At 43.6% G+C, this 26,079-nt stretch overlaps 2 protein-coding genes across 6 annotated transcripts in view; one reads left to right on the top strand and one right to left on the bottom strand.

Annotated features, from left to right (window-relative positions):
* Positions 1-795: 795 nt before the first annotated feature.
* LOC112235077 (cilia- and flagella-associated protein 100-like) lies at positions 796-15,045 on the top strand. The gene is made up of 13 exons (XM_024403471.2): positions 796-867; positions 1,060-1,246; positions 3,846-3,910; positions 5,323-5,486; positions 5,679-5,759; positions 5,946-6,127; positions 6,231-6,324; positions 10,790-10,838; positions 10,936-11,087; positions 11,522-11,657; positions 11,898-12,100; positions 14,375-14,468; positions 14,618-15,045. Exons 1-13 carry the CDS (start codon positions 796-798, stop codon positions 14,729-14,731), a joined length of 1,593 nt encoding a protein of 530 aa, XP_024259239.1. The 3' UTR covers positions 14,732-15,045.
* The window catches only part of LOC112235066 (copine-9), a 76,459-nt gene continuing 65,390 nt past the window's right edge, over positions 15,011-26,079 (bottom strand). Inside the window, exons 17-22 of one of the 5 annotated variants that reach the window (XR_006079120.1) lie at positions 24,350-24,477; positions 20,415-20,517; positions 20,235-20,292; positions 19,286-19,359; positions 16,853-19,066; positions 15,011-16,821 (exon numbers count right to left, since the gene is read on the bottom strand). Coding sequence is in view for 2 of the 5 variants with exons in the window: in XM_024403458.2 (XP_024259226.1) it covers positions 18,884-19,066; positions 19,286-19,359; positions 20,235-20,292; positions 20,415-20,517; positions 24,350-24,477 (546 nt within the window). In the remaining 3 variants the exon portion in view is untranslated. The other 4 variants (XR_006079122.1, XR_006079121.1, XM_024403458.2 and 1 more) reach the window with 4 other exon arrangements.

Consider the following 26,079-nt stretch of genomic DNA (forward strand, 5'->3'; position numbering starts at 1 on the left):
ACTCCCTGTATATAGCTCCACCTTGATCTGGTACTCCCTGTATATAGCTCCACATTGATCTGGTACTCCCTGTATATAGCTCCACGTTGATCTGGTACTCCCTGTGTATAGCTCCACATTGATCTGGTACTGGTACTCCCTGTATATAGCTCCACATTGATCTGGTACTGGTACTCCCTGTATATAGCTCCACATTGATCTGGTACTGGTACTCCCTGTATATAGCTCCACATTGATCTGGTACTGGTACTCCCTGTATATAGCTCCACATTGATCTGGCACTGGTACTCCCTGTATATAGCTCCACATTGATCTGGTACTGGTACTCCCTGTATATAGCTCCACATTGATCTGGTACTGGTACTCCCTGTGTATAGCTCCACATTGATCTGGTACTGGTACTCCCTGTATATAGCTCCATTCTTGTGTATTTTATTGAATTCCTCATGTTACTATTTTATTTTAACAAGAATTTCACTGTAAAGTCTACACCAATTATAATCGGCGCATGTGACAGATACAATTATTTTTGTTTCTAACCCCCACTCTAACCCACACTATCTATAGAGAAACAAACAGCCTTCAGATTAGCAGGTCCTCTCATCTCCTGCAGTGACACCAAGCCTCCAGTCTCAGGTGACCTGACATCCTGGTGCATTAGTGTCTATAGACAACTAGAGATATATGGAGATACAGCTCTCTGGTATTTACCTTTCAACAACCAGTGTTCAGTACGGTTGTGTAAAGTATGGAAATGTTTATGCAGAGAGACAGAGAGAAGTGAGGACAGCGAGGATGAATCCCTTCAAACTCCCGGCAGACAACATCTTCCTCCTGAGAAACAAGGAAAATGAACAAAGGAAGCTGGTGAAGAAGTCATGTTGTGTCGTCTGTAGTGTTTGAACATTCTCTGTTTGACTCTATCAGGGTTTCATTGCATTCGTGATCCTTTTCCACTGTGACTGTGTACCTGACCATAATATTTGATCAAACTCTGATCCTCAGTGCCATCTTTCAACATGCCATCTTGACCATGCTCATTTGTGTGATGAACCATAGGAGCGCCAGCGACAGAAGACGCTGAAGGTCCATGAGAAGTCCACCTATGCTGGGAGGATACAGGCCAAGCAGGCTAACCTGAGGCAGGAGCTGAGGCAGGGGCAGAATGAGGTGTACTCCACCTCCTGCAGCAAGGCTGTGTCCACCCTCAGGGATGATCCGGCATGGAGGAAAGCTGCCATCCTGAGTAAGTGCCCGTCAGGCCTTTCATGACCACCAGAGCCATTTATTTAGAGAGTTTGGACAACTTTTAGAACAGAGGCCATGTTAGCACCTTTGAGCATTTCCCTTAATTCCTCCATTCATTATCAGTATTTGGAATCTTGTACATAGCATTGTTTGACATTTATAAGATTCTGTGAACTGCTATAGGTCAATATTGCCCATGGGGAGCTAACATGGCTGTCATGGAATGTAGCTAATATAAATGCATCATAATGCAGAGACCTCAAAATCCTAACTCTTGAATACATGGCTCTGATGACCAGTATATTATGATGCTTCTGAGTCATTTTACTGTAGTCTCAGGGGGGTGAATCCTAACTTCCACTGAAGTCAAATCTTCACTTATTCTCCAATTGACATCAGTGCATGACTAAGTGGAAGCTAGGATTATCCCCAGAGACATTGAGGATAAGTTGATAACTTGACAAGTTACTGAATCTGACTATTGACGCATAATGAAATTATGTATGCTCTGTTGTTTTCCAAGACCAAATCAAATCATCAAATCAAATCAAGCTTTATTTATACAGGACGTTTCAGAACGCAACGCAATGTGTTTCACAGGAAAAAGAACACAAAAAAACAATGAAGATAAAAACAGAGATATTTACTACACAGCAAACAGAAGAGGATAAAAAAACAAAAGAATAACAATAAAAACAGAGAGATTAAGAAGCACCCTAAGGAAAAGCAAACCTAAAAAGGTTTGTTTCAAGATCTCTTTTAAATATGACCATAGTTTTGGCCCCCCTCGTGTTCTCTGGCAGGCTATTCCAGAGGCTGAGGGCATAATAACTAAAGGCGGTCTCTTCATGTGTCTTGGTCCAAGGCTTTGGGATAGTTAAAAAGGCCATTGCCAGAGGACCCGAGGAACCTACTAGGTACATAACTCAAAAGCATGTCTGACATGCTTTGGGGTGCACAATCATGGATTGATTTAAAAACCAAAAGAAGAATCTTAAAACTAATTCTAAAACTCACTGGCAGCCAGTGCAGAGATCTTAAAACTGGTTTAATGTGTGCTCTCCATCTGGTCTTGGTCAGTACCTGTGCTGCAGCATTCTGTATGTTTTGCAGTTGACCAATGGCTTTCTTGAGTAGACCAGACATGAGACCATTACAGTAGTCAAGCCTGCTTGTAATAAAAGCATGGATGAGTCTCTCTATATCAACCTGAGAGAAAAATGGACACACATTTGCAATGTTTATCAGGTGGTAAAAAGCTATTTTGGTCACATTCCTAATGTGTGTTTTCAAAATTGAGTTCAGAATCTAAAATGACACTTAGGTTTTTTACCTGGTGTTTTATCTTTATTGCCAGTGAAGTAAAATGTGAAGCCAAATTCTCTCACTGTGCTTTGGCTCCAACAATAAATACCCTGGTCTTGTCTTGATTTAGCTGGAGGAAGTTGTGAGCCATCCAAGTATTTAAATCACTAATACAGTTTATAATACAATTTATCTGTGGAACTAAAATCCTCTGGTGACACAAATGTAAAGTTGTGTATAGTCTGCGTAACAATGAAAATCAATGCTGTGCTTTCTGATAACGCTGCCAAGGGCTAACATATACAGTATAAACTGACCAGTACCGGACCCAAAATCGAACCTTGTGGAACGCCACATGTGATATATATTTTCTCTGAATTGTGTTCAGCAAGGTTGACAAAAAACTCTTGACAGGTTAAATAGGTCCTAAACCAATTTAGAACTCGAGCAGAGAGGCACACCCACCTCTCCAGTCTTTTCAGAAGGACATCATGATTAACAGTGTCGAATGCAGCACTTAAATCCAAGAGTACAAGGACAGAGAGCTGTTTGGCATCTGTGTTGGCTCTAAGATCATTTACCACTTTAACTAAGCCCGCCTGGCATTTCTAATTGCCTTATATATGCCAAGTTGCTCTCTCAGAATATCATAATGGATGTGCAACTCTGACTTTCTCCACTTCCATTCTGCCTTTCTGCAAATTTCTCTTTAATTGATACGTTTCCTCACTCATCAGGATTACTTAGCTATTGCTATTTTCCAAGACAAAAAGTGTTTTGTGTTACTGTAGTGATGATGCTCCAGAGAAAACGTGTCCTCTCATAGTGGACCTGCTCTCCTAATTCTAATCCTAAACATTTAGAGAAGAGAACAAAGACGGTCCTGTATCTAAAGTAAAAGGGATTTCATATGTATTCAATCTTGAGTTAGCATTAAAGTATTTGAGTAAGCATTAAAGTATTTGAGTTAGCATTAAAGTATTTGAGTTAGCATTAAAGTATTTGAGTTAGCATTAAAGTATTTGAGTTAGCATTAAAGTATTTGAGTTAGCATTAAAGTATTTGAGTTAGCATTAAAGTATTTGAGTTAGCGTTAAAGTATTTGAGTTAGCGTTAAAGTATTTGTGTTAGCATTAAAGTATTTGCGTTAGTGTTAAAGTATTTGAGTTAGCATTAAAGTATTTGTGTTAGCATTAATTAAAGTATTTGCGTTAGTGTTAAAGTATTTGAGTTAGCATAAAAGTTTGCTGAAAGGACAGGCAGTAATCAATGAGAGTTTGTTCCCTCATCAGACTCCAATGACAGGGAGAATATTAGTGAGTACATCACTAAGAAGAGAGAGATGTTTCTTATTGAGGTAAGAAATTACATAATGCTAAGTACACCAAACCAACCACTGTCCAGTTATGAATGATTACTGTCTCACACTCACAAAACCCAAAAGACATATCAATGCACTTCCAGAAGTTAACACGGCATTGTTGTTTTCACCATTGGAGTATATATTTTCTAATCATTCAAACCAGGCTTCTTAGCTTCAGAGTTAATAACAACAACAAAAGCTGTTTTATACGTAAATCAGTTCAGAGATGAGGTAAGTGGAAAAACAGAAAGGCGCGATTGCTGTTATTGGTAACACAGCGCATGGCTTGGTTCAGCTTCGTGTGCGTCCCCTTTTTGCTTGAAGGCTCCGTTTATATTTGCCCAAAGTTTCCCTGAGCTAAGCTTGTCTGACCTATTACCCAAGCTCTGACAAAACCTGCATTGTTCCTTTAAAAACACACATTTTCGTCCCTTAATTCTTTCCACAGCCTCATAAAAAGATGTAAAAAAACAAAATAAGGAAAAAGGGCACAATTACATCAGGATATGCTTGTTGTTGTCCAGTCCTAACCATTTCAGAGAAAGTAAATAGCTACATGAACATGAAAACACTTTGAGGCAATAGCTTACTTGAAAGGCATCAATCCCCAGGTCTCAAGCTGCATGTCTAATAGGTCCCCTGGCATCACATTTCACCCTCTTAAGTCCCAGAGCCGCAGACATTTACATTTCCTGAGATTACTCACTCTCCAGACTGTACAAAACTCCAGTCAGTTCCTTCACTGAGGAGTCTGTTTGCCTCAAGGGAGAGGCAGCTCTTTAACTTATTACATGTACAGTATTAGCATATCACAGCATGGAGAAGACGCAAATCATCTCTTCAAATGTGACCTTTTGTCACGTTCTGACCTTAGTTCCTTTGTTATGTCTTTGTTTTAGTATGGTCAGGGCGTAAGTTGGGTGGGTCAGTTGGTTGTCTATGTTCCGTTTTATATGTTGTGTTTTTGCGTTTAGCCTGGTATGGTTCTTAATCAGAGGCAGGTGTCGTTAGTTGTCTCTGATTGAGAATCATACTTAGGTAGCCTTTTTCCACCTGTATTTCGTGGGTGTTTGTTTCCTGTTTTGTATTTTTTCACCTTACAGGACTGTTTCGTGTCATTCACTCTCGTTGTTGTTTTTTGGTCATTCAGTGTTCAGTTTATTTAATTAAATTTACTATGAACTCTTACCACGCTGCGTGTTGGTCCGATGATTCCTATTCCTCATCATCAGACGAAGAGGAGAGCCGTTACACCTTTCCTGTTGTGCCTTTCCATTGCTATACCAACAAAACAATATAAACACTCTCCGTCTCCGTTCTTACTTGGACCTGTTCTCTGTTTTGAACGCAAAGTCTCTCCTCTCCTTCCTTCCTGTGGTCACTGACCTTTAACCCTTTCTCCCCAGTACTCCCTGGCTGTGAAGAGGGAGGTGATTCACAAGCTGGCTGAGGTGGCCACCAAGGAAGAGAACAGGCTGCAGCAGGCGGAGACATTTCTGGACGAGGACACGGCCATGTTTGACGAGTTCCTCGAGGAGAATGACAAGAACTCAGTGGAGGCAATCAAAATGTACCAGACTACAGTCCACTGTCGCTACAAAACAGTTTTCATATTGTGTGATTTCACAGTGTTTGTTTTATGGGTATAATGATTATTATGAATAATAACAATAAGATATCTTTTGAATGACTGAACCAACCAGAAGACTGCATTTCCCTCCATGTGCTTCCTTTAAATCATCATTCGTGTTGACTGTTGTAGTGCTGAACAGGAGACCAAAGCCAAACTGGAGAAGGTTGCAGAGATCAAGAGGATCTCGGGCAAAATGGTGGCAGTAAAAAGGTAGTATGGCAGACAGTAAAGGGTCCTTTCTTTTACTATGTACTGTGCATGAGTTATGCATAAGTTGACATACTTTGTGTGATGGCTTCTGGATGTGTGCCATTGTTTGTGGTGGGTGTAAGCTTTACAAATGTTATTGCGTACATGGAATTGAGCATGATGGCACATGTTCATACGTGTCCACAGTGACATCTCCAAGAACGAGGAGATCCTGAAGGAGTACACCCTGTACGATGGCTTCCTGCTGAAGCTGTCCCCTACAGAGTGGCAGGAGAGACAGCAGGCTCGCAGGGCCATGGTGGACAAGATCAAAGCTGCCATCAAGGAGAGGGAGGCTCAGCTAGCCGAGCCAGCCAAACCCGGCAGACGTATGTCAATTACAGTAGTTGTCACATCATATCACACCAGTCACATTTGACAGACTGTGATTATGGGTCTTGTTCATTAGAGATCTACGTTCTCTCTGTTCAGGTAAAGAGAGTATGGCCAGGGACCTGCCTCCTGTATGTGACCCCAGGACTCCCCAGAGACAGAGTATGATGGGAACCAGAGAGAGCATCAAGCCGTGAGTGGAGCCCCAGTACAGGATTATTACTCCAGAGCAGGGCTCGCCAACCTTGTTCCTGGAGAGATATCCCCCTGTTCCCTACAACTCCAGTTGTAACCTGATTCAGCTTGTCAACCAGCTAATTATTAGAATCAGGTGCGCTAGATTAGGGTTGGAGTTAAAATCTACAGGACAGTAGCTCTCCAGAAACAGGGTTGGAGTGAACCTACAGGACAGTAGCTCTCCAGAAACAGGGTTGGAGTGAACCTACAGGACGGTAGCTCTCCGGGAACAGGGTTGGACTGAACCTACAGGACGGTAGCTCCCCAGAAACAGGGTTGGAGAGCCCTGTTCAAGAGTGTTGTTGAGATGTCTCTGTTGCATCGTTTAACTGTATCCCTGTCACGAGGTTGGTAGCACCTTAGTTGGGGAGGATGGGCTCGTGGGAATGGCTGGAGCGGAATAGGTGGAATGGTATCAAATACATCAAACACATGGCTTCCATATGTTTGATGCCATTCCATTAACCCTGTTCCAGCCATTATTATGAGCCGTCCTCCCCTCAGCAGCCTCCACTGATGCCTATGTCCTTATGTCTCTAGCCAAGATGGCATAGTAGTTGGACGTGTGTTTTGTCTTGTCCCGTGTAAATATAGTTTTTCCTTGTTTTTTTCCATATATATTTCGTATATATATTTTAATATCACTTTCCAACTACGGACTGAATATATTCTCCTGCAACCCGCCTCACCCAATGTGGTAGGGTTCTGCTATTTTTTTATACTTAAGAACCGGAACCCCCATCAAAAGTTAGCCAGCTAACTGGCTACTAGCTTGTAGTCAGTTAACCATTGCTAGGCCCATCTGCTAAGCGCATCTCCCGGCTAGCCCGCTAGCTGTCTAGAGCACATCGGACTGTTCGCTTAAGAGGTCCAACGGACAAATTCTTTGGCCACTATATCTATTTTGCCAATTGGCCTGGTTTACCACACGGAGCCCTATTGATCCGTCTGCCAATGTCACAGCACGAGGGGGCCACAACAGACTTTCTTCCGTCGCAACGTCCCTCAAAGGCCTTTCTGCTAACTTGCTATCCCCGGCCCGCTAGCTGCCTGCAGCCACTCACTGGACTCCTATGATCACTTGGCTACGCATGCCTCTCCCCAATGTCAATATGCCTTGTCCATTGCTATTTTGGTTAGTAATTATTGCCTTATTTCACTGTAGAGCCTCCTGCCCTGCTCAATACGCCTTAGTTAACACTTTAGTTCCACCTCCCACACATGCGGTGACATCACCTGGTTTAAATGATATTTCAACAGACAATCTCTCTTTCATCGTCACTCTATGCACAGGTTTACCCCCACTGTATTCACATCCTACCATACCTTTGTCTGTACATTATGCCTTGAATCTATTCTACCGCGCCCAGAAATCTGCTCCTTTTACTCTCTGTTCTGAACGTACTAGATGGCCAGTTCTTTTAGCTTTTAGCCGTACCCTTATCCTACTCCTCTTCTGTTCCTCTGGTTATGTGAAGGTTAATCCAGGCCCTGCAGTGCCTAGCTCCACTCCCATTCCCCAGGCGCTCTAATTTGTTGACTTCTGTAACCGTAAAAGCCTTGGTTTCATGCATGTTAACATTAGAAGCCTCCTCCCTAAGTTTGTTTTATTCACTGCCCTAGCACACTGCCAACCCAGATGTCCTAGCCATGTCTGAATCCTGGTTTAGGAAGACTACCAAAAACCCTGAAATTTCCATCCCTAACTATAACATTTTCCGACAAAATAGAACTGCCAAAGGGGGCGGAGTTGCAATCTACTATCTTACTATCCAGGTCTGTGCCCAAAAAATTTGAGCTTCTACTTTTAAAAATCCACCTCTCCAGAAACAAGTCTCTTACCGTTGTCGCTTGCTATAGACCACCTTCTGCACCCAGCTGTGCCCTGGACACCATATGTGAATTGATTGCCCCCCATCTATCTTCAGGGCTTGTGCTGTTAGGTGACCTAAACTGGGGCATGCTTAACACCCCGGCCATCCTACAATCTAAGCTTGATGCTCTCAATCTCACACAAATTATCAATGAACCCACCAGGTACAACCCCAAATCCGTAAACATGGGCACTCTCATAGATATCATCCTAACCAACCTGCCATCCAAATACACCTCTGCTGTCTTCAACCAGGATCTCAGCGATCACTGCCTCTTTGCCTGTGTCTGTAATGGGTCTGCGGTCAAGCGACCACCCCTCATCACTGTCAAACGCTCCCTAAAACACTTCAGCGAGCAGGCCTTTCTAACGACCTGGCCCGGGTATCCTGGAATGATATTGACCTCATTCCGTCAGTCGAGGATTCCTAGTTATTCTTTAAAAGTGCTTTCCTCACCATGTTAATAAGCATGCCTCATTAAAAAAAGAAATTGAACCAGGAACAGATATAGCCCTTGGTTCACTCCAGACCTGACTGCCCTTGACCAGCACAAAAACATCCTGTGGCGTTCTGCATTAGCATCGAAGAACCCCCGTGATATGCAACTTTTCAGGGAAGTTAGGAACCAATATACACAGGCAGTTAGGAAAGCAAAGGCTAGCTTTTACAAACAGGTATTTGCATCCTGTAGCACAAACTCCAAAAAGTTCTGGGACACTGTAAAGTACATGGAGAATAAGAGCACCTCTCAATCATCGCGGATTTATCGGTGGTGACAGTGTTTCCTAGCCTCAGTGCAGTGGGCAGGGGGAGACACTCTAGACCCAAACTGCTACAGACCTATATTTCCTACCCTGCCTTTCTAAGGTCTTCAAAATCCAAGTTAACAAACAGGTCACCGACCATTTCGAATCCCACCGTACCTTCTCCGCTATGCAATCTGGTTTCCGAGCTGGTCATGGGTGCACGTCAGCCACGCTCAAGGTCCTGAACGACATCATAACCGCCATCGATAAGAGACAATACTGTGCAGCTGTATTCATCGACCTGGCCAAGGCATTCGACTCTGTCAATCACCACATTCTTATCGGCAGACTCAACAGCCTTGGTTTCTCAAATGACTGCCTCGCCTGGTTCACCAACTACTCCTCTGACAGAGTTCAGTGTGTCAAATCGGAGGGCCTGTTGTCCGGACCTCTGGCAGTCTCTATAGGGGTGCCACAGGGTTCAATTCTCAGGCCGACTCTTTTCTCTGTATACATCAATGAGGTTGCTCTTGCTGCTGGTGATTCTCTGATCCACCTCTACGCAGACGACACCATTCTGTATACTTCTGGCCCTTCTTTGGACACTGTGTTAACTAACCTCCAGATAAGCTTCAATGCCATACAACTCTCCTTCTGTGGCCTCGAACTGTTCTTAAATGCAAGCAAAACTAAATGCATGCTCTTCAACCGATCGCTGCCCACACCTACCCACCCGTCCAGCATCACTACTCTGGACGGTTCTGACTTAGACTATGTGGAAAACTATAAATACCTAGGTGTCTGGTTAGACTGTAAACTCTCCTTCCAGACTCACATTAAGCATCTCCATTCCAAAATTAAATATAGAATCGGCTTCCTATTTCGCAACAAAGCATCCTTCACTCATAATGCCAAACATAGCCTCGTAAAACTGACTATCCTGCAGATCCTGGACTTCGGCGATGTCATTTACAAAATAGCCTCCAACACTCTACTCAGCAAATTGGATGCAGTCTATCACAGTGCCATCCGTTTTGTCACCAAAGCCCATATACTACCCACCACTGCGACCTGTATGCTCTTGTTGGCTGGCCCTCGCTTCATATCCGTCGCCAAACCCACTGGATCCAGGTTATCTATAAGTCTCTGCTAGGTAAAGCCCCGACTTATCTCAGCTCATTGGTCACCATAGCAGCACCCACCCGCAGCACGCGCTCCAGCAGGTATATTTCACTGGTCACCCCCAAAGCCAATTCCTCCTTCATTCGCCTTTCCTTCCAGTTCTCTGCTGCCAATTGCAAAAATCACTGAAGCTGGAGACTCATATCTCCCTCACTGGCTTTAAGCACCAGCTGTCAGAGCAGCTCACAGATCACTGCACCTGTACATAGCCCATCTGTAAATAGCCCATCCAACTACCTCATCACCATATTGTTATTTATTTTGCTTCTTTGCACCCCAGTACCGCTACTTGCACACTCATCTTCTGCACATCTGTCACCCCAGTGATTAATTTGACATACTGTAATAATTTCGCCACTATGGCCTATTTATTGCCTCAACCCCCTTATCCTACCTCATTTGCACACACTGTATATAGACTTTCTCTACTGTATTATTGACTGTATGTTTGTTAATTCCATGTGTAACTCTGTTGTTTGTGCCACACTGCTTTGCTTTATCTTGGCAGTTGTAAGTTGTAAATGAGTTGTAAATGAGAACTTGTTCTCAACTGGCTTACCTGGTTAAATAAAAGGTTTTATTTATTTTTAGTTTATTTCACATGTTGGTTGTGTTTTAGGAAGAAGGTTACAGTACCGGTGGATGAGAGCAAACTGCCTGAATATGAGGTCAGATACGTTTTATGCTATATCATTCACCTGGTGTCAAAGTAGCCTTAACGTTGACCTAAGTAAAGGTTCACTGTGTGTATGTATTACCCCACAGGAGCCGGAGCTGTTCTTCACTGACCCTCAGCAGCTGTTGGACCTGCTGACAGACCTGGAGAAGCAGAACCTGACTCTGATCCAGAACTCCAGAGAGACAGAGGAGACCATGGAGGAGTTCAAACACACTTTGGACAACACTCGTAACAAGATGTTAGAGAGCCCAGTGACTTTATGTCCTGACATCTACATACAGTGGTCCTTCCTTTAAAATGTTGGATCTTATGCCGCGATCGTTTGTGGTAGATGGTGTCAGATTGTGGTAAATTGCGTCATTCTGGCAACAATGTCTGACACAACGTATAACGTGCCATATTATTCTGTGGCACCTCGCAAGCTGTGCTGCAGTATGCCAACACCTTTGAAGGAAGAACCATTGTAGTGGCGATAGTGATTGAACTACCTGTATTCAAACTGCCATTACCTCGGAGTAGCATAATCTGTTGGCGTTTATTAAAAATACTGTGCATTCTCCTGTTTTTACAAGAACAATCTTCAAAGAACACCTGAAGAAGCATACTGTCAAGAATGCATGAATGCAAAGCATTCAAAATTGGTCAAATTTTAAACATTGTGTGTGTATCCAGGGACCAGGAGACAGAGCAGCTGACCCAGCAGATTGACATAATTACCCATGCTATCCAGAGAGAGAAGGACACTGCTGCTGAGCTGGAGCTCAAATCACGACTCTTCTCCTTTGGGAAATACAAGGCAGAGGACCAGGTAAACATGAACTGTTCACAGACAGACAGACAAACAGACAGCACACACAACTGCTTGCATTCATATGTATACACACATACAGTACACGGAGTGAACTCTACTTGGGCAAAGTCACCATACAGACCTAATATAGAGAAAATGTGGTACAGTGGGAGTGTGAAGCAGTGAAGTTGAACTTGATCACCCTCAAATGGCTCTTACACTGACTGACTGACTGACTTCCATTATCCCTCTGTACAGGATGTGATGCTGGAGGCCCTGGGCAGGAAGGTGGCCGAGGTGTACAGGAGCTATGCGGGGGAGAGTGGGGCCAACCTGACCACGCTACAGATGCTGACCAACATCGAGGGCCGCCTGGGGGAATTGCTGGAGAACGTGGAGCTGGTTCCCAAGGACCGTGTGCTCATGGCCGAGAGGGCCAAGGAGAAGGAGAGGAGACTCAGGTGGGTCATCAAGAGTACAGTCAGTTAGCTAACATATCAGTAGTCAGTCAGTTAGCTAACATATCAGTAGTCAGTCAGTTAGCTAACATATCAGTAGTCAGTCAGTCAGCTAACATATCAGTAGTCAGTCAGTTAGCTAACATATCAGTAGTCAGTCAGTTAGCTAACATATCAGTAGTCAGTCAGTTAGATGACATATCAGTAGTCAGTCAGTTAGCTAACATTTCAGTAGTCAGTCAGTTAGATGACATATCAGTAGTCAGTCAGTTAGCTAACATTTCAGTAGTCAGTCAGTTAGCTGACATATCAGTAGTCAGTCAGTTAGCTAACATATCAATAGTCAGTCAGTTAGCTAACATATCAGTAGTCGTCAGTTAGCTGACATATCAGTAGTCAGTCAGTTAGCTGACATATCAGTAGTCAGTCAGTTAGCTAACATTTCAGTAGTCAGTCAGTTAGCTGACATATCAGTAGTCAGTCAGTTAGCTGACATATCAATAGTCAGTCAGTTAGCTAACATATCAGTAGTTGTCAGTTAGCTAACATATCAGTAGTCAGTCAGTTAGCTGACATATCAGTAGTCAGTCAGTTAGCTAACATTTCAGTAGTCAGTCAGTTAGGTGACATATCAGTAGTCAGTCAGTTAGGTGACATATCAGTAGTCAGTCAGTTGGGTAACATTTCAGTAGTCAGTCAGTTGGGTAACATTTCAGTAGTCAGTCAGTTAGCTAACATATCAGTAGTCAGTCAGTTAGCTGACATATCAGTAGTCAGTCAGTTGGGTAACATTTCAGTAGTCAGTCAGTTGGGTAACATTTCAGTAGTCAGTCAGTTAGCTAACATATCAGTAGTCAGTCAGTTAGGTGACATATCAGTAGTCAGTCAGTTGGGTAACATTTCAGTAGTCAGTCAGTTGGGTAACATTTCAGTAGTCAGTCAGTTAGCTAACATATCAGTAGTCAGTCAGTTAGCTGACATATCAGTAGTCAGTCAGTTAGCTGACATATCAGTAGTCAGTCAGTTGGGTAACATATCAGTAGTCATCAGTTAGCTGACATGTCAGTCAGTTAGCTGACATATCAGTAGTCAGTCAGTTAGCTGACATATCAGTAGTCAGTCAGTTAGCTGACATATCAGTAGTCAGTCAGTTAGCTGACATATCAGTAGTCAGTCAGTTAGCTGACATATCAGTAGTCAGTCAGTTGGGTAACATATCAGTAGTCATCAGTTAGCTGACATATCAGTAGTCATCAGTTAGCTGACATATCAGTAGTCAGTCAGTTAGCTGACATATCAGTAGTCAGTCAGTTAGCTGACATATCAGTAGTCAGTCAGTTAGCTGACATATCAGTAGTCAGTCAGTTAGCTGACATATCAGTAGTCAGTCAGTTGGGTAACATACTACATTACAAAAAGTATGTGGACACCTGCTCGTCGAACATCTCATTCCAAAATCATGGGCATTAATATGGAACTGGTCCCCCCTTTGCTGCTATAACAGCCTCCACTCTTCTGGGAAGGCTTTCCACTAGATGTTGGAACATTGCTGCGGGGACTTGCTTCCATTCAGCCACAAGAACATTAGTGAGGTCGGGCACTAATGTTGGCCGGTTAGGCTTGGCTCGCAGTCGGCGTTCCAATTTATCCAGAAGTTGGTCGATGGGGATGAGGTCAGGGCTCTGTGCCGGCCAGTCAAGTTCTTCCACACCGATCTCGGCAAAATATTTCTGTATGAACATCTCTTTGTGCACAGGAGCATTGTCATGCTGAAACAGGAAAGGCCTTCCCCAAACTGTTGCCACAAAGTTGGAAGCACATATTTGTCTAAAATGTCATAGTATGCTGCAGCATTAAGATTTCCCTTCACTGGAACTAAGGGGCCTAGCCCGAACCATGAAAAACAGCCTCAGACCATTATTCGTCATCCACCAAACTTTACATTTGGCACTATGCATTGGGGCAGGTAGCGTTCTCCAGGTCTCTGCCAAACCCAGATTAGTCCGTCGGACTTCCAGATGGTGAAGCGTGATGATTCATCACTCCAGAGAGTGCGTTTCCACTGCTCCAGGGTCATTTATGATCACAATGATCATACCAAGCTCAAAGTTGCTTAGGTCACTAGTTTTGCCCATTCTAACGTTCAATTGAACAGTACCTGAATTCCTCGGTCTCTGTTTGTCTGCTTTATATAGCAATCCACGGCCACTTGATTCACTGTCTGTAGGAATGAATGGGGTGGTGTACCTAATAAACTGTATCTGTCTGTGTTTCCAGGCTAAGGGAGGAGAAGGTTCGTGTGCAGAAGATGCAGCAAGAGGAGCGCCTGCGTAAAGCCCTGGAGAGAGCTCAGGCTAACACCAAGAGACCTGTGAATCAAACACCCAACAATACAAAACACAACACACTAAATGTTGGTGACAGACCTTACAAAAGAAAGCATCATACATGACAACCCTTACCAGATGTCAGTGTATAGACATATCGACACAGACACTAATATTAATTTTGTGATTTCAGAAGGGGAAGAAGCTGATGCCTCGCTCACTACCTCCGGTGACTGAGCAGTTAGTGAACAATGATGACAGAGACACTGACATGGAGAAGGAGAAGCAGCTCTACTTCTTCACCTGAACCCCTCCAGCCTAGACCATGGTCCCTGATGGATCTTCAGTAGTTGATGTGTTCTGTATGTTAATGTTAAATCCAAATTCAATTGTCGGTATGTGCAGATTATACTTTGGAGAGTTGACACTTTGCCAGTACATTTTCACTGCCACATGATGGCATCAAGATCCTGAGATCAGGAGTATGTGTAGAGGCTAAAGAAGAAGACATCATGAACGGTCCTGTAGACTGAAAGTACAGACCTCCAGAAATACTGAACACAAATACTACCACACACTTTGGAACTCTGTTTTAAAGTGCTTTAATGTCACCTGATGCGTTCACGTAAAGCTGAGTTGGGCCAGGATTCAATCCAAGACATATGTTATGGTCATTTACAATCCAAGACATATGTTATGGTCATTTACAATCCAAGACATATGTTATGGTCATTTACAATCCAATACATATGTTATAGACATTGTGGCTTTTAAAGGCAATTTCCGATTGAGCCGGCATACGCAGCGTTTACTGTGAATGGGATCTCTACGAACGTGGGAACATTGCCTTTAAAAACCCACAATGCCTAAAATCCCAAGATCGGTTTGAATCCCAGCCTTAGGTATCTGAAGACCACGGGAATGGATCTCAAGGCATGCATACTGTGTGAATTTCAACATCTTAACCAGACCGCCAACTCACAGACATGATGGGTTTACAAAAAGGTTTATTTTATGTGCATTCATTTAGCATTTTACATTACTAAGGGCTCTCTTTTGATAGAGCTCCCTCCCACCTTCTGTAGCCTATAAATGTGTAATAATCGCTCAAATTAAATCAAGATGATTGAATCATATCCAATATGGTACACTAACGTTATTCACATGAGTTGGCTGTCCTTGGTTGAAATACATGAGTTGGCTGTCCTTGGTTGAAATACATGAGTTGGCTGTCCTTTTTTGAAATACCGGAAATGGATAAATGCACAATCCATTTGACACAAATAACAACGGATTACTATAGGTTTACGTTTACATTCATAACACATCAAGATGTGAAGACATCCTGATAGAAAAAGTAACCTTCTACTTCCTAGCGTAGTACTGTAACAAACTCTTCATTTGATGTTCCTATTTACAATGGATGGACATTCAAATCATATCTGTTGCATTATACATCTGCATAGAGAGACAACATAGTATTTACATTAATGTATCTATTCACACGTGTTGTTCTAAACACTAACTAAATCCCATGGCGTAAAACATTTAGCATTCTCTGTTTGAAGGAAATTAAGTTGATCAAAAGGAGAATGTTAAGTAACACAAGTGAAATGCATATTAAGATATATATATATTTTCAGCTGTAGTGGACAGTGACCAAACATCATCATCAAACACCAAGAACAAGGATTGTATAGTATAAGTCACAGCATGCGAACTCTCCTCTTCACTGCACAAGACAAGGTATGATCAAGAGACGCACAACTAACTGTGGCACACACACATACTTCCCTAGCCACACTGACAAGACATGGCTTTGCAAAGTGAGGGATTGTAAGGCCACACAACAGTCCACATATTCAGTTAACCAGTATAGCATGAGCCTGGGTCAACCCAACCTCAGCGTACAGGAGCCAGGGTCAACCTCACCTCACCATATAGGAGCCAGGGTCAACCTCACCTCACCATACAGGAGCCAGGGTCAACCTCACCTCACCGTACAGGAGCCAGGGTCAACCTAACCTCACCGTACAGGAGCCAGGGTCAACCTCACCTCACCATACAGGAGCCAGGGGAAACCTAACCTCACCTCACCGTACAGGAGCCAGGGTCAACCTCACCTCACCATACAGGAGCCAGGGTCAACCTAACCTCACCTCAACCAAAACTCACCGTACAAGAGCCTGGGTCAACCCAACCTCACCATACAGGAGCCAGGGTCAACCTAACCTCACCTCACCGTACAGGAGCCAGGGTCAACCTCACCTCACCGTACAGGAGCCTGGGTCAACCTAACCTCACCATACAGGAGCCAGGGTCAACCTAACCTCACCATACAGGAGCCAGGGTCAACCTAACCTCACCTCACCGTACAGGAGCCAGGGTCAACCTAACCTCACCGTACAGGAGCCAGGGTCAACCTCACCTCACCGTACAGGAGCCAGGGTCAACCTCACCTCACCGTACAGGAGCCAGGGTCAACCTCACCTCACCGTACAGGAGCGTTATCAGCTCAACACATCTACCAGGAAATCATGTCAGTCTGTAGCATCCTCATACTGTACTGAGCTCAGAAGAGCCTCAATTAGCAGTGACCGCTAGGTGGTAGAGCTGAGCCACTCTACAGAACAGACAGTTGAAAACATTCTTGAATTATTGCTGTATCTTAGTGATTACCTCAGTTTCCATTCCATCTGATACTGTGCAAATAACATTGAAAGTAGGATGTACAGTGTTATCTCAACATTGGCAACGTGAGGGGTGGTCAACTCCTACTGGTGTAAAAAAAATGCTTTGCTGTATACATTTTAGGTTGGTGAACATTTTGAGATGGGGATTCTAGTATCCTGCGAGTTTTTTCTGACATGCTTTTTAATGAGGTCACAAAAAGGAGATTTAATGACAGTGTATAATTGATTGTAATGCTTTTATGTCAGAATCAGAACCATAGAAACTATGATCAGAACTAAGCCTGGAGCTTCAGGTGGCAACAGGGTTGCTAACCTGATTTCTCCAATGTATTATGACAAGAAATCCAAGAAATCTTTCCTCTCTCTTTCTCCTTTCATTTCTGACAAACACACAAAAAATAAAAACATCAACCAAACCGCTGGAGCCCTACTGTCACAGCCCTTAACCTCCCCTCTCTATCTCTCCTCAACCTCCCCCTACCTCCTCGGTCTCCCTCTCCCTCACTGCAGGAGGGCACTGAGACTGGCATTTCTGTTCCAGCAGGGTGTAATCTGCGCCCAGCATCATCCCATGCTGGGCAGGATGGTATGATAGACAGGGGGGTGAGAATGACTGGTGCTAACGAACATGTGACCTGGGCCCCATGCCAGCCGTGTCAACACTCTCCAGGGCCACATGTTCAGTTGCCAAACGTTTCAGATAGAAATGCCTTCAATAGAGCCAACATGATTGCTTGTTTTACATGTCGGAAAGGCATGCTTGTTCTACATAACATATTTCTATCCGAACGTTCCAAAACGCTGTGTCCTGCTGAACCGACCCCTAGTTCATGACACAAGACCCGCTTCAGATCAATCATCAACAAAACAAACACATAATAAAGTTTGCCCAGGATAACCACTTCATTCACCTCCCCAAAGACAGTCAACTGCACATGTGTTTTGGTGCTTGGTTTTTATAAATCACTCAAATGAAAATCAAATGAAAGGCAACAGAAAACCCATTGTGCATTATAACATGACACTCAGAGAGAGGGAGTGGATACAGTAATTGAAGAAGATTTTGTGTGGAGGTGTGGGCTGAAAGCAATATGTCAAGTTTGTTTACCAAATCAATAAATCAGCAATGATCATTGATTGAAGTTTTTTTTACCTGTTCTCTCCAGTTGATGGCTAAGCTGCTTTGCATATACAGTGCCCTCAGAAATTATTTTTCCACATTTTGTTGTGTTACAAAGTGGGGTTAAAATGGATTTAATTGTCATTTTTTATTTGATTTATTTATTTCAATTGACTGATTTCCTTATTTGAACTGTAACTCAGTGAAATCTTTGAAATTGTTGCATGTTGCGTTTATATTTTTGCTTTTTGTATTTTCTACATCGATAACTTTCACAGACCGTAAACTCCTCCCTCTGCATATGCTTGTGAACGTTATAAGTGTACAGCATGGCATCACGGCATAGTCAGTTATATTTCTCCCTTCTCTTCAGAAGTGACGGTGCTAGTGGCTATTGCATTGGGTGCTCAATCTACCCACCCCTACGTGTTCAATGGCACAATGTATGAATACATTCATTCTATGTGTAGATATAAACTGTGTTAAGCATGCGCAGTTGTAGGGGGAGGCGACATCGGCTTGCAATGAAATGGCAATGGCATAGGGTTAAAAGAGATGAGAGAGATGTCAAGTGTGTGTGTGTGAGCATCAAATATGTGTAGACCCAAGGGGGGTTGAAAGGTGCTGTCCCACTACAGTGGGGGTGTCAGATGTGCCTGTGGAGGTCGGGCAGGTCTGAGGTGGTGAGGGCGGGCCGGGGCTCGATGCCTCTGGTCTTCATGAACCCCAGCAGCTGCTCAGGGATCTCAGCCAGCACGTCCTTAGCCAGCCGGGCCATGCTCAGGACCTGGTTCCCCGACCGGTCCATGTAGTCCCGGAAAGGAACGAACTGTAGGGGGGTTGGGGGACAATGACAGGGACAGGACACACTGTAGTAGAGCACGGGAAGTCCTCCCTAACGTCTGGGAGAATAAACTTGTTGGTTCTTGTGAATAAATACATGACTGTATCAGAACTACTACAGCGTGTGGTTTTCCTTCTGTCAAATATAACGTTATTGCACATACATAAATGTTTAACATTTCTCGGTTGTCTGGCCACAACCTACCTGTACAATGTCTCTTTCAGCAAAGTGTCCACTGAAGGACACTCTGACCTCATCACCATCTAGCTCCTCCATGGCTAGACAGAGAGGGGGGTAAGGTCCAAGCAAATAATAGAAAAACAAAGATAGGGAACACAAGTCAGTTTGACACGATACATGACAAGTTTTCAGACTAGCACTCCTGGGAACTGCTCAAGTCAAACCTTCTGCAGATACTAGAATGGGACTGTTAAGTGCTGCTAGCAGTTATTTAAAATCAGACTAACCAGTTAAAGGACTGTCGACCCATTGATACTGCGTGGCTCAGTTGGTGGAGCATAACGCCAGGGTTGTGTGTTCGACTCCCATGGAGGACCAGTATGAACAAATATAAAAATGTATACACACTACTGTAAGTTGCTCTGGATAAGAGCGTCTGGATAACACTAAAATGTCAAATGAAAAGAAGGGTAATTCTAATGGTCTTACAGAACATCTCATTGAGTCTGATACTGAGACAGATCAACCCTGACATGAAGTATTCATAACCGCACACAATTCCCAGATACACACAGGATCGGACAAATAAACCAGACAAGCACACATAGACACACATTTTCTCACAAAGCTACTGGTGAAGAGTGGCTTCCCTGTGCTGCTAACAGGCAGTCTGACCGTGTGACCCGAGCAATTCTTGGCTGACTTCAATGCGTTCGATTGTCTAACCAAGGGGAACATTTAGCCAAATCGAGCGCAGATGATGCCTAGGATTATGCCTCGGTGGGCTGGAATGGAGACTCCCCTCCCTCCCTTCGTTAAGGAGACATTGATCTGAAGAGGGCCAGGATACTTGACACTGCAACACTGATTTTCTAAAGGAACCCTCAAAGGAGAAAAGCTCCTTATAAGTAGTCCAATAACAGCTGACAGGAGAGTTTGCTCCTCTGTTCTACTCTAGGGGCACCATGCTCACCGTCAAACTCTGCAGGTCCGACCCCGATGATGATGATGGACATGGGGAGAGCAGCTGCCTGTAGGGAGAGAAATAACTAGGAGTTACAGACAGACAGTAGTAGGCTATGCTTGGTTTGCAGACAGCCGCAACTCAGAACAATGCACTGTCCACAGATAAGATGAACTGTACTGTACTCACATTGACTACAGCCTCCTTGGTCTGCAGCATGTCAGAGATAACTCCGTCTGTGATCATCAACAACACAAAATACTGGGAGCCATCCGTCACATCCTGCGCAGACCTGAGGGGAACACGCACGCACACACTGGAGAGTTCAAACTCAGGGAGGACTGTGTGCCTAAATGGGATTGAGAGTATGTGTGTTAACGTCAATTTATGTCATGGCAAATGTTTACAGCCTCTCACTAGAGACTAAACGAAGGACCGTTTTCCAGTGAGCCTTGACCCTTTGCCCTCTGTCATTACCCAGCAGTCACCTCTCATCTCAGAACGAGAGGATCGACCCCCCCTTCAAAAAAATTAATATATAAAAGAATACAAGAGAAAAATGTCACGTGGTAGTTTTTTTCCAAAACAATTTTCATCAAGAGAGCCACATGCACTGCAAGAAACAAAATGAACAACAGAGAGACTAGATACATTTCAGGTCCAATCTGTTATTATGTTAGACAAGCTCCAAGACGTGTGTCACAGTTGTTTGTCTGTAGGCTATCGACAAAGTCCTCCCTGGACTTTCCTTCACCTGGTTTAGGCAAAATACACCCCTAATAAACATGGAATTAAGGTGTTCCACTTAACTGAGTGTAGCATGGATCCTTGTCTGAGACCTTGGCTGAATGAGGGCTTTGCAGTGCTCTGACATATCTAAGAGCCAGGTAGCAGTGTGCTGTGAGGGTCTAGGGATGAGACACAGGGGCTGTGACACAGGGCTGGTTAATACAGCACACAGAAGAATTAAAAAACAAACCCCTTGCCTTTCATATTGAACCTTTATTTAACTAGGCAAGTCAGTCAAGAACAAATTCTTATTTACAATGACTGCCTACCCCAGCCAAACCTGGACGACGCTGGGCCAATTGCGCGCCGCCCTATGGGATTCCCAATCACGGACAGAAGTGAAACAGCCTGGATTTGAACCGGGGACTGTGGTGACACCTCTCGCACTCTGATGCATTGCCTTAGACCGCTGCGCTACTCAGGAGCCCCCTGAGTGATACTGTGTCATGGATGGTCAGTCCTTGCATCCATCCATAGCTATGTCTATGAATTTGACAGTGGTTACATTTCTCCAGGCCCATCCATCAGCTGTTTACCAAACAGGTGAGGGGATAATGCCTTGTTATTATTTATACTGCTGATTGACGCTTTAAGATAGCTAGGTGAGTCCACCACATAGTAAACATTTTCTCCCCTCAATAAAGCAGCTATCAGCAAAGTCAAGGCATTTTTTACATTTTAGTAATTTAGCAGACGCTCCTATACAGAGCGACTTAGTGCATACATTTTTATACTTTTTACATTTTTTATTCTGGTCCCCAGTAGGAATCAAACCCACAACCCTGGCATTGCATGTGCCATGCTGTACCAACTGAGCCACAGTTAGTATGAAAAGACAAGTAGTTAGTATGAAAGCTAGTTAGTATGAAAAGGCCTTTATGTAGTTGAATGTGATTGCTTAAATATGTTTATTTTGTTATTGTGTGATGAATTATATTGTTTTGTACACATGTGTATGTTTTATTATTCTGTTTTAGGTTCAAAAAAAAAAGTTAGATCTAACCATATATTGTTTGTTTACATTTACTTTGTTTACAAACATTGGAGTAAAACAAGCAAATATTTTGGATTCTGATGTGGTACGACAGTTGAATAAAGTTCATGAGGCATTTATAAGTTATAATCTTCAAGAATCAATGGGTACATAACATTAAAGGCCATTAGCATGAAAAATCATGTTTTTCATGAAATTGGATGATATTTGAATGAAGGAAACCTAGATCAAATTATGATGACCAAAGCATGAAAAATGACTGTTGCTTCTACAGTGGGGAGAACAAGTATTTGATACACTGCTGATTTTGCAGGTTTTCCTACTTACAAAGCATGTAGAGGTCTGTAACTTTTATTATAGGTACACTTCAACTGTGAGAGACGGAATTTTATCCCTGATGTCCCTGATGTCCTTACACAGCTTTCTCGTTTTGGCCATTGTGGAGAGGTTGGAGACTGTTTGATTGTGTGGACAGGTGTCTTTTATACAGGTAACGGGTTCAAACAGGTGCAGTTAATACAGGTAATGAGTGGAGAACAGGAGGGATTCTTAAAGAAAAACTAACAGGTCTGTGAGAGCCAGAATTCTTACTGGTTGGTAGGTGATCAAATACTTATGTCATGCAATAAAATGCAAATTAATTACTTAAAAATCATACAATGTGATTTTCTGGATTCTTGTTTTAGATTCCGTCTCTCACAGTTGAAGTGTACCTATGATAAAAATTACAGACTTCTACATGCTTTGTAAGTAGGAAAACCTGCAAAATCGGCAGTGTATCAAATACTTGTTCTCCCCACTGTACATTGATCAAGTCAGGTTACCTCCCCCATGTCAAACACTTGGATTCATTATTAAGGGGACTAGGTGACATCACCTTACCTCTCATTTTAATACACCAACGGTAACATGATATTCTCTTATCTAATTTAATTTAAATAAGTGTCGGCTTGTATAAAAAAAATGATATCACTGACGCAAATGTCAATGTTTGAGTTGCTTTGTGTTTCACCAAATTAGCTTGAGATGATTTGACTGCAACACTGCTCAATGCATCCAAGTTGCTTGACATAGGCGTTTCAAAGAGCTGTCAGTCAAGGCATGCTCATGAATGTAAGCTCCCCACCCTTTCAGCCGGTCTTTACAAATGTACTGGTAGTTAGCCACGAGGAAAATATATTTTTCAGAATGACTGTTCAGAACCCTTCATTTCTAAGTTCAAAAATGGATTTAGCAACTGCTGATTGCCCCTTTAAGATGAATGCACTAGCTGTAAGTTACTCTGGTAAGTCTGCCAAATGACTAAAAGGTTCATTGTAATTATTCTGGTAAATTTACACATCTGCTAGAATGGCCTTCCAATGCCATGTCGTCTTCAATTTCCCATCACATGGTCAGTAACCTGAATGCAATTCAAAAAATAAATCTTAACCAGGGCTCTCTTGAAATGACTGCTTACACGACTTGAGAAGCACCAAAAACTTCTAAACCAGTTGTTTTGTTTATTCCCAAAAAAAGATCCCATAAAATTACTCCCTGCCTCCCTGTTTCAGAACTACCAGAAACTTCTTAATGACACTTGAGGAATCAAATGCTCTCAGCACACATGAAGACTACTCTGAGCAGAAGCTACAGAATAACATAACTAGTCTGAAATACACATTCTTGAAACATTTCTCCAGACACCTCCACATTGTACTTTTGCTGCAGCAGTCTGCTAGACTGCTAGACTCCTCTCTAGAGGGAGAGGGAGAGCAGCAGTCTGCTAGAGGGAGAACAGCAGTCTACTAGAGGGAGAGCAGCAGTCTGCTAGAGGGAGAGCAGCAGTCTGCTAGAGGGAGAGTGAGAGCAGCAGTCTGCTAGAAGGAGAGGGAGAGCAGCAGTCTGCTAGAGTGAGAACAGCAGTCTGCTAGAGGGAGAGCATCAGTCTGCTAGAGGGAGAGGGAGAGCAGCAGTCTGCTAGAGGGAGAGCAGCAGTCTGCTAGAGGGAGAGCAGCAGTCTGCTAGAGGGAGAGCAGCAGTCTGCTAGAGGGAGAGTGAGAGCAGCAGTCTGCTAGAGGGAGAGCAGCAGTCTTGCAAGAGAGGGGAAAACATCAGTCTGCTAGTCAGAAAGGGAGAGCATTGTTGCCTAGGGGTGAAAAAGTCTGGCAGAGAACACAGCTTCAAGTACATAGTTTAGCCTTGCAACTCCAGGGGATGTTTGTTTCTACCCTAGTATGTATGAATGTGCTGCTATGCGAACCATTAGGCAGCAGTGTTCTGTATTGTCTCCTGAGATCATAATGAACATATATAGTGGGTCAGAGATCACCAGAGGTCTAGCCCATTGTAATCTCCTTACCGTGCCACCTGGTTGATGACTGGAGAGAAGTTGGTGGGTCCGTAGAGTTGGACCGTCCTGAGGCTCTGGAAGTACGCCTCCAATACTCCCTCTATCCCCACACAGTTTGGGTTTTCATTGTCGCCACTCTGCAAGGAACAGGAAGAGATGCACGTCACCATGTCAGCCTTTACGTACTTCAAGACATTCAGTTATCAATAACGCCATGGTAAATTGTTTCACCGTTAATCCAAACCTCAACCATCAACCCACTTTTTACACATCCACTTCTTTCAAAGACAAGGCTCAGGATAAGTAAGATCTAAATGTGCATTGTGGTAATAACAATAAAAAGTCAAGTGCCTGCCACAAAAAAAATTTAAATAATAAATAAGGTTCTATTTATAATTAATATGGGACGTTAATATTCCACTAGCCACTGGAGAGCGACCAGCCCTGTTCACGGAGCTCCTGTGCTTGTTGTTGTTGTTGTTGTTGTTTGGGAAGTAATTCTGCAGGTCAGAGAGAGACAGAAAGCTGTTGGCTTGACAACAGCAGCCAGCGGAACAGAGCCTGTGATTGGAGAGGCTCCTCAGGAGGAAGTGAGAGGATGCTGGGAGTCCCCCGCAAGGTTGGGAGATGAGCCGGCTGCTGAGCGCGTGTGGCCAGCTGTCACCGAGGCGATGATGTTTGGTCCCTGCGCCACACCCTGTCCTCACTCAGGTCCTCTCTCAGCGAGCTGAGCGCTCTCACAGCTGCATTGAGACAATGTCTGGGCACGCTTACTGCTGGTGGTGAAGATATCTGATCCTACAGACATACACCTTCAGGGGTGACCCTTGAGACGTTCACTTACAGTATATACACCAAACAAAAATATAAACGCAACATACAATAATTTCAAAGATTTTACTGGGTTAATCTTCATATTGGGAAATCAGTCAATTAAAATAAATGCATTAGGGCCTAATCTTAAACGTTTACCTAAAATAAATTATTTCTCAGATAATTCAGTTTCAGAAGAAAAAGACATTGTGACAATGTACACTGAACAAAAATAAACGCCACATGGTAACATATACCCTCATAATGGGCCTCAGGATCTCATCATGGTATTTTTGTGCATTCAAATTGCCATCGATAAGATGCGATTGTGTTTGTTGTCCATAGCTTATGCCTACCTATACCATAACCCCACCGCCACCATGGGGCAATCTGTTCACAATGTTAACATCAGCAAACCGCTCACCGGTTGGAAGTACTGCCAAATTCTCTAAAATGACATTGGAGGGGGCCTCCCAAGTGGCACAGTGGTCTAAGGCACTGCATCGCTGTGCTAGTTGTGCCACTAGTGATTCTGGTTTGAGTCCAGGTTCTGTCGCAGTCGACCGTGTCCGGGGGACCCATGGGGCGGCGCACAATTGGCCCAGCATCATCGGGGTTTGGCCGGTAGGGATGTCCTTGTCCCATCGCACACTCCTGTGGTGGGCCGGGCACAGTGCACGCTAACATGTGTTAACACAGTGACATGTGCTAACACAGTGCACGCTAACCAGGTGTACGGTGTTTCCTCCGACATATTGTTGCAGCTGGCTTCCGGGTTAAGGGGGCATTGTGTCAAGAAGCAGTACAGCTTGGTTGGGTTGTGTTTCGGAGGACGCATGGCTCTCGACCTTTGCCTCTCGCGAGTCCGTACAGTAGCTGTAGCAATGAGACAACACTGTAACTACCAATTGGATACCACGGAATTG

The sequence above is a fragment of the Oncorhynchus tshawytscha genome, linkage group LG16, assembly GCF_018296145.1.
Source record: "Oncorhynchus tshawytscha isolate Ot180627B linkage group LG16, Otsh_v2.0, whole genome shotgun sequence".
Taxonomy (NCBI): Eukaryota; Metazoa; Chordata; class Actinopteri; order Salmoniformes; family Salmonidae; genus Oncorhynchus; species Oncorhynchus tshawytscha.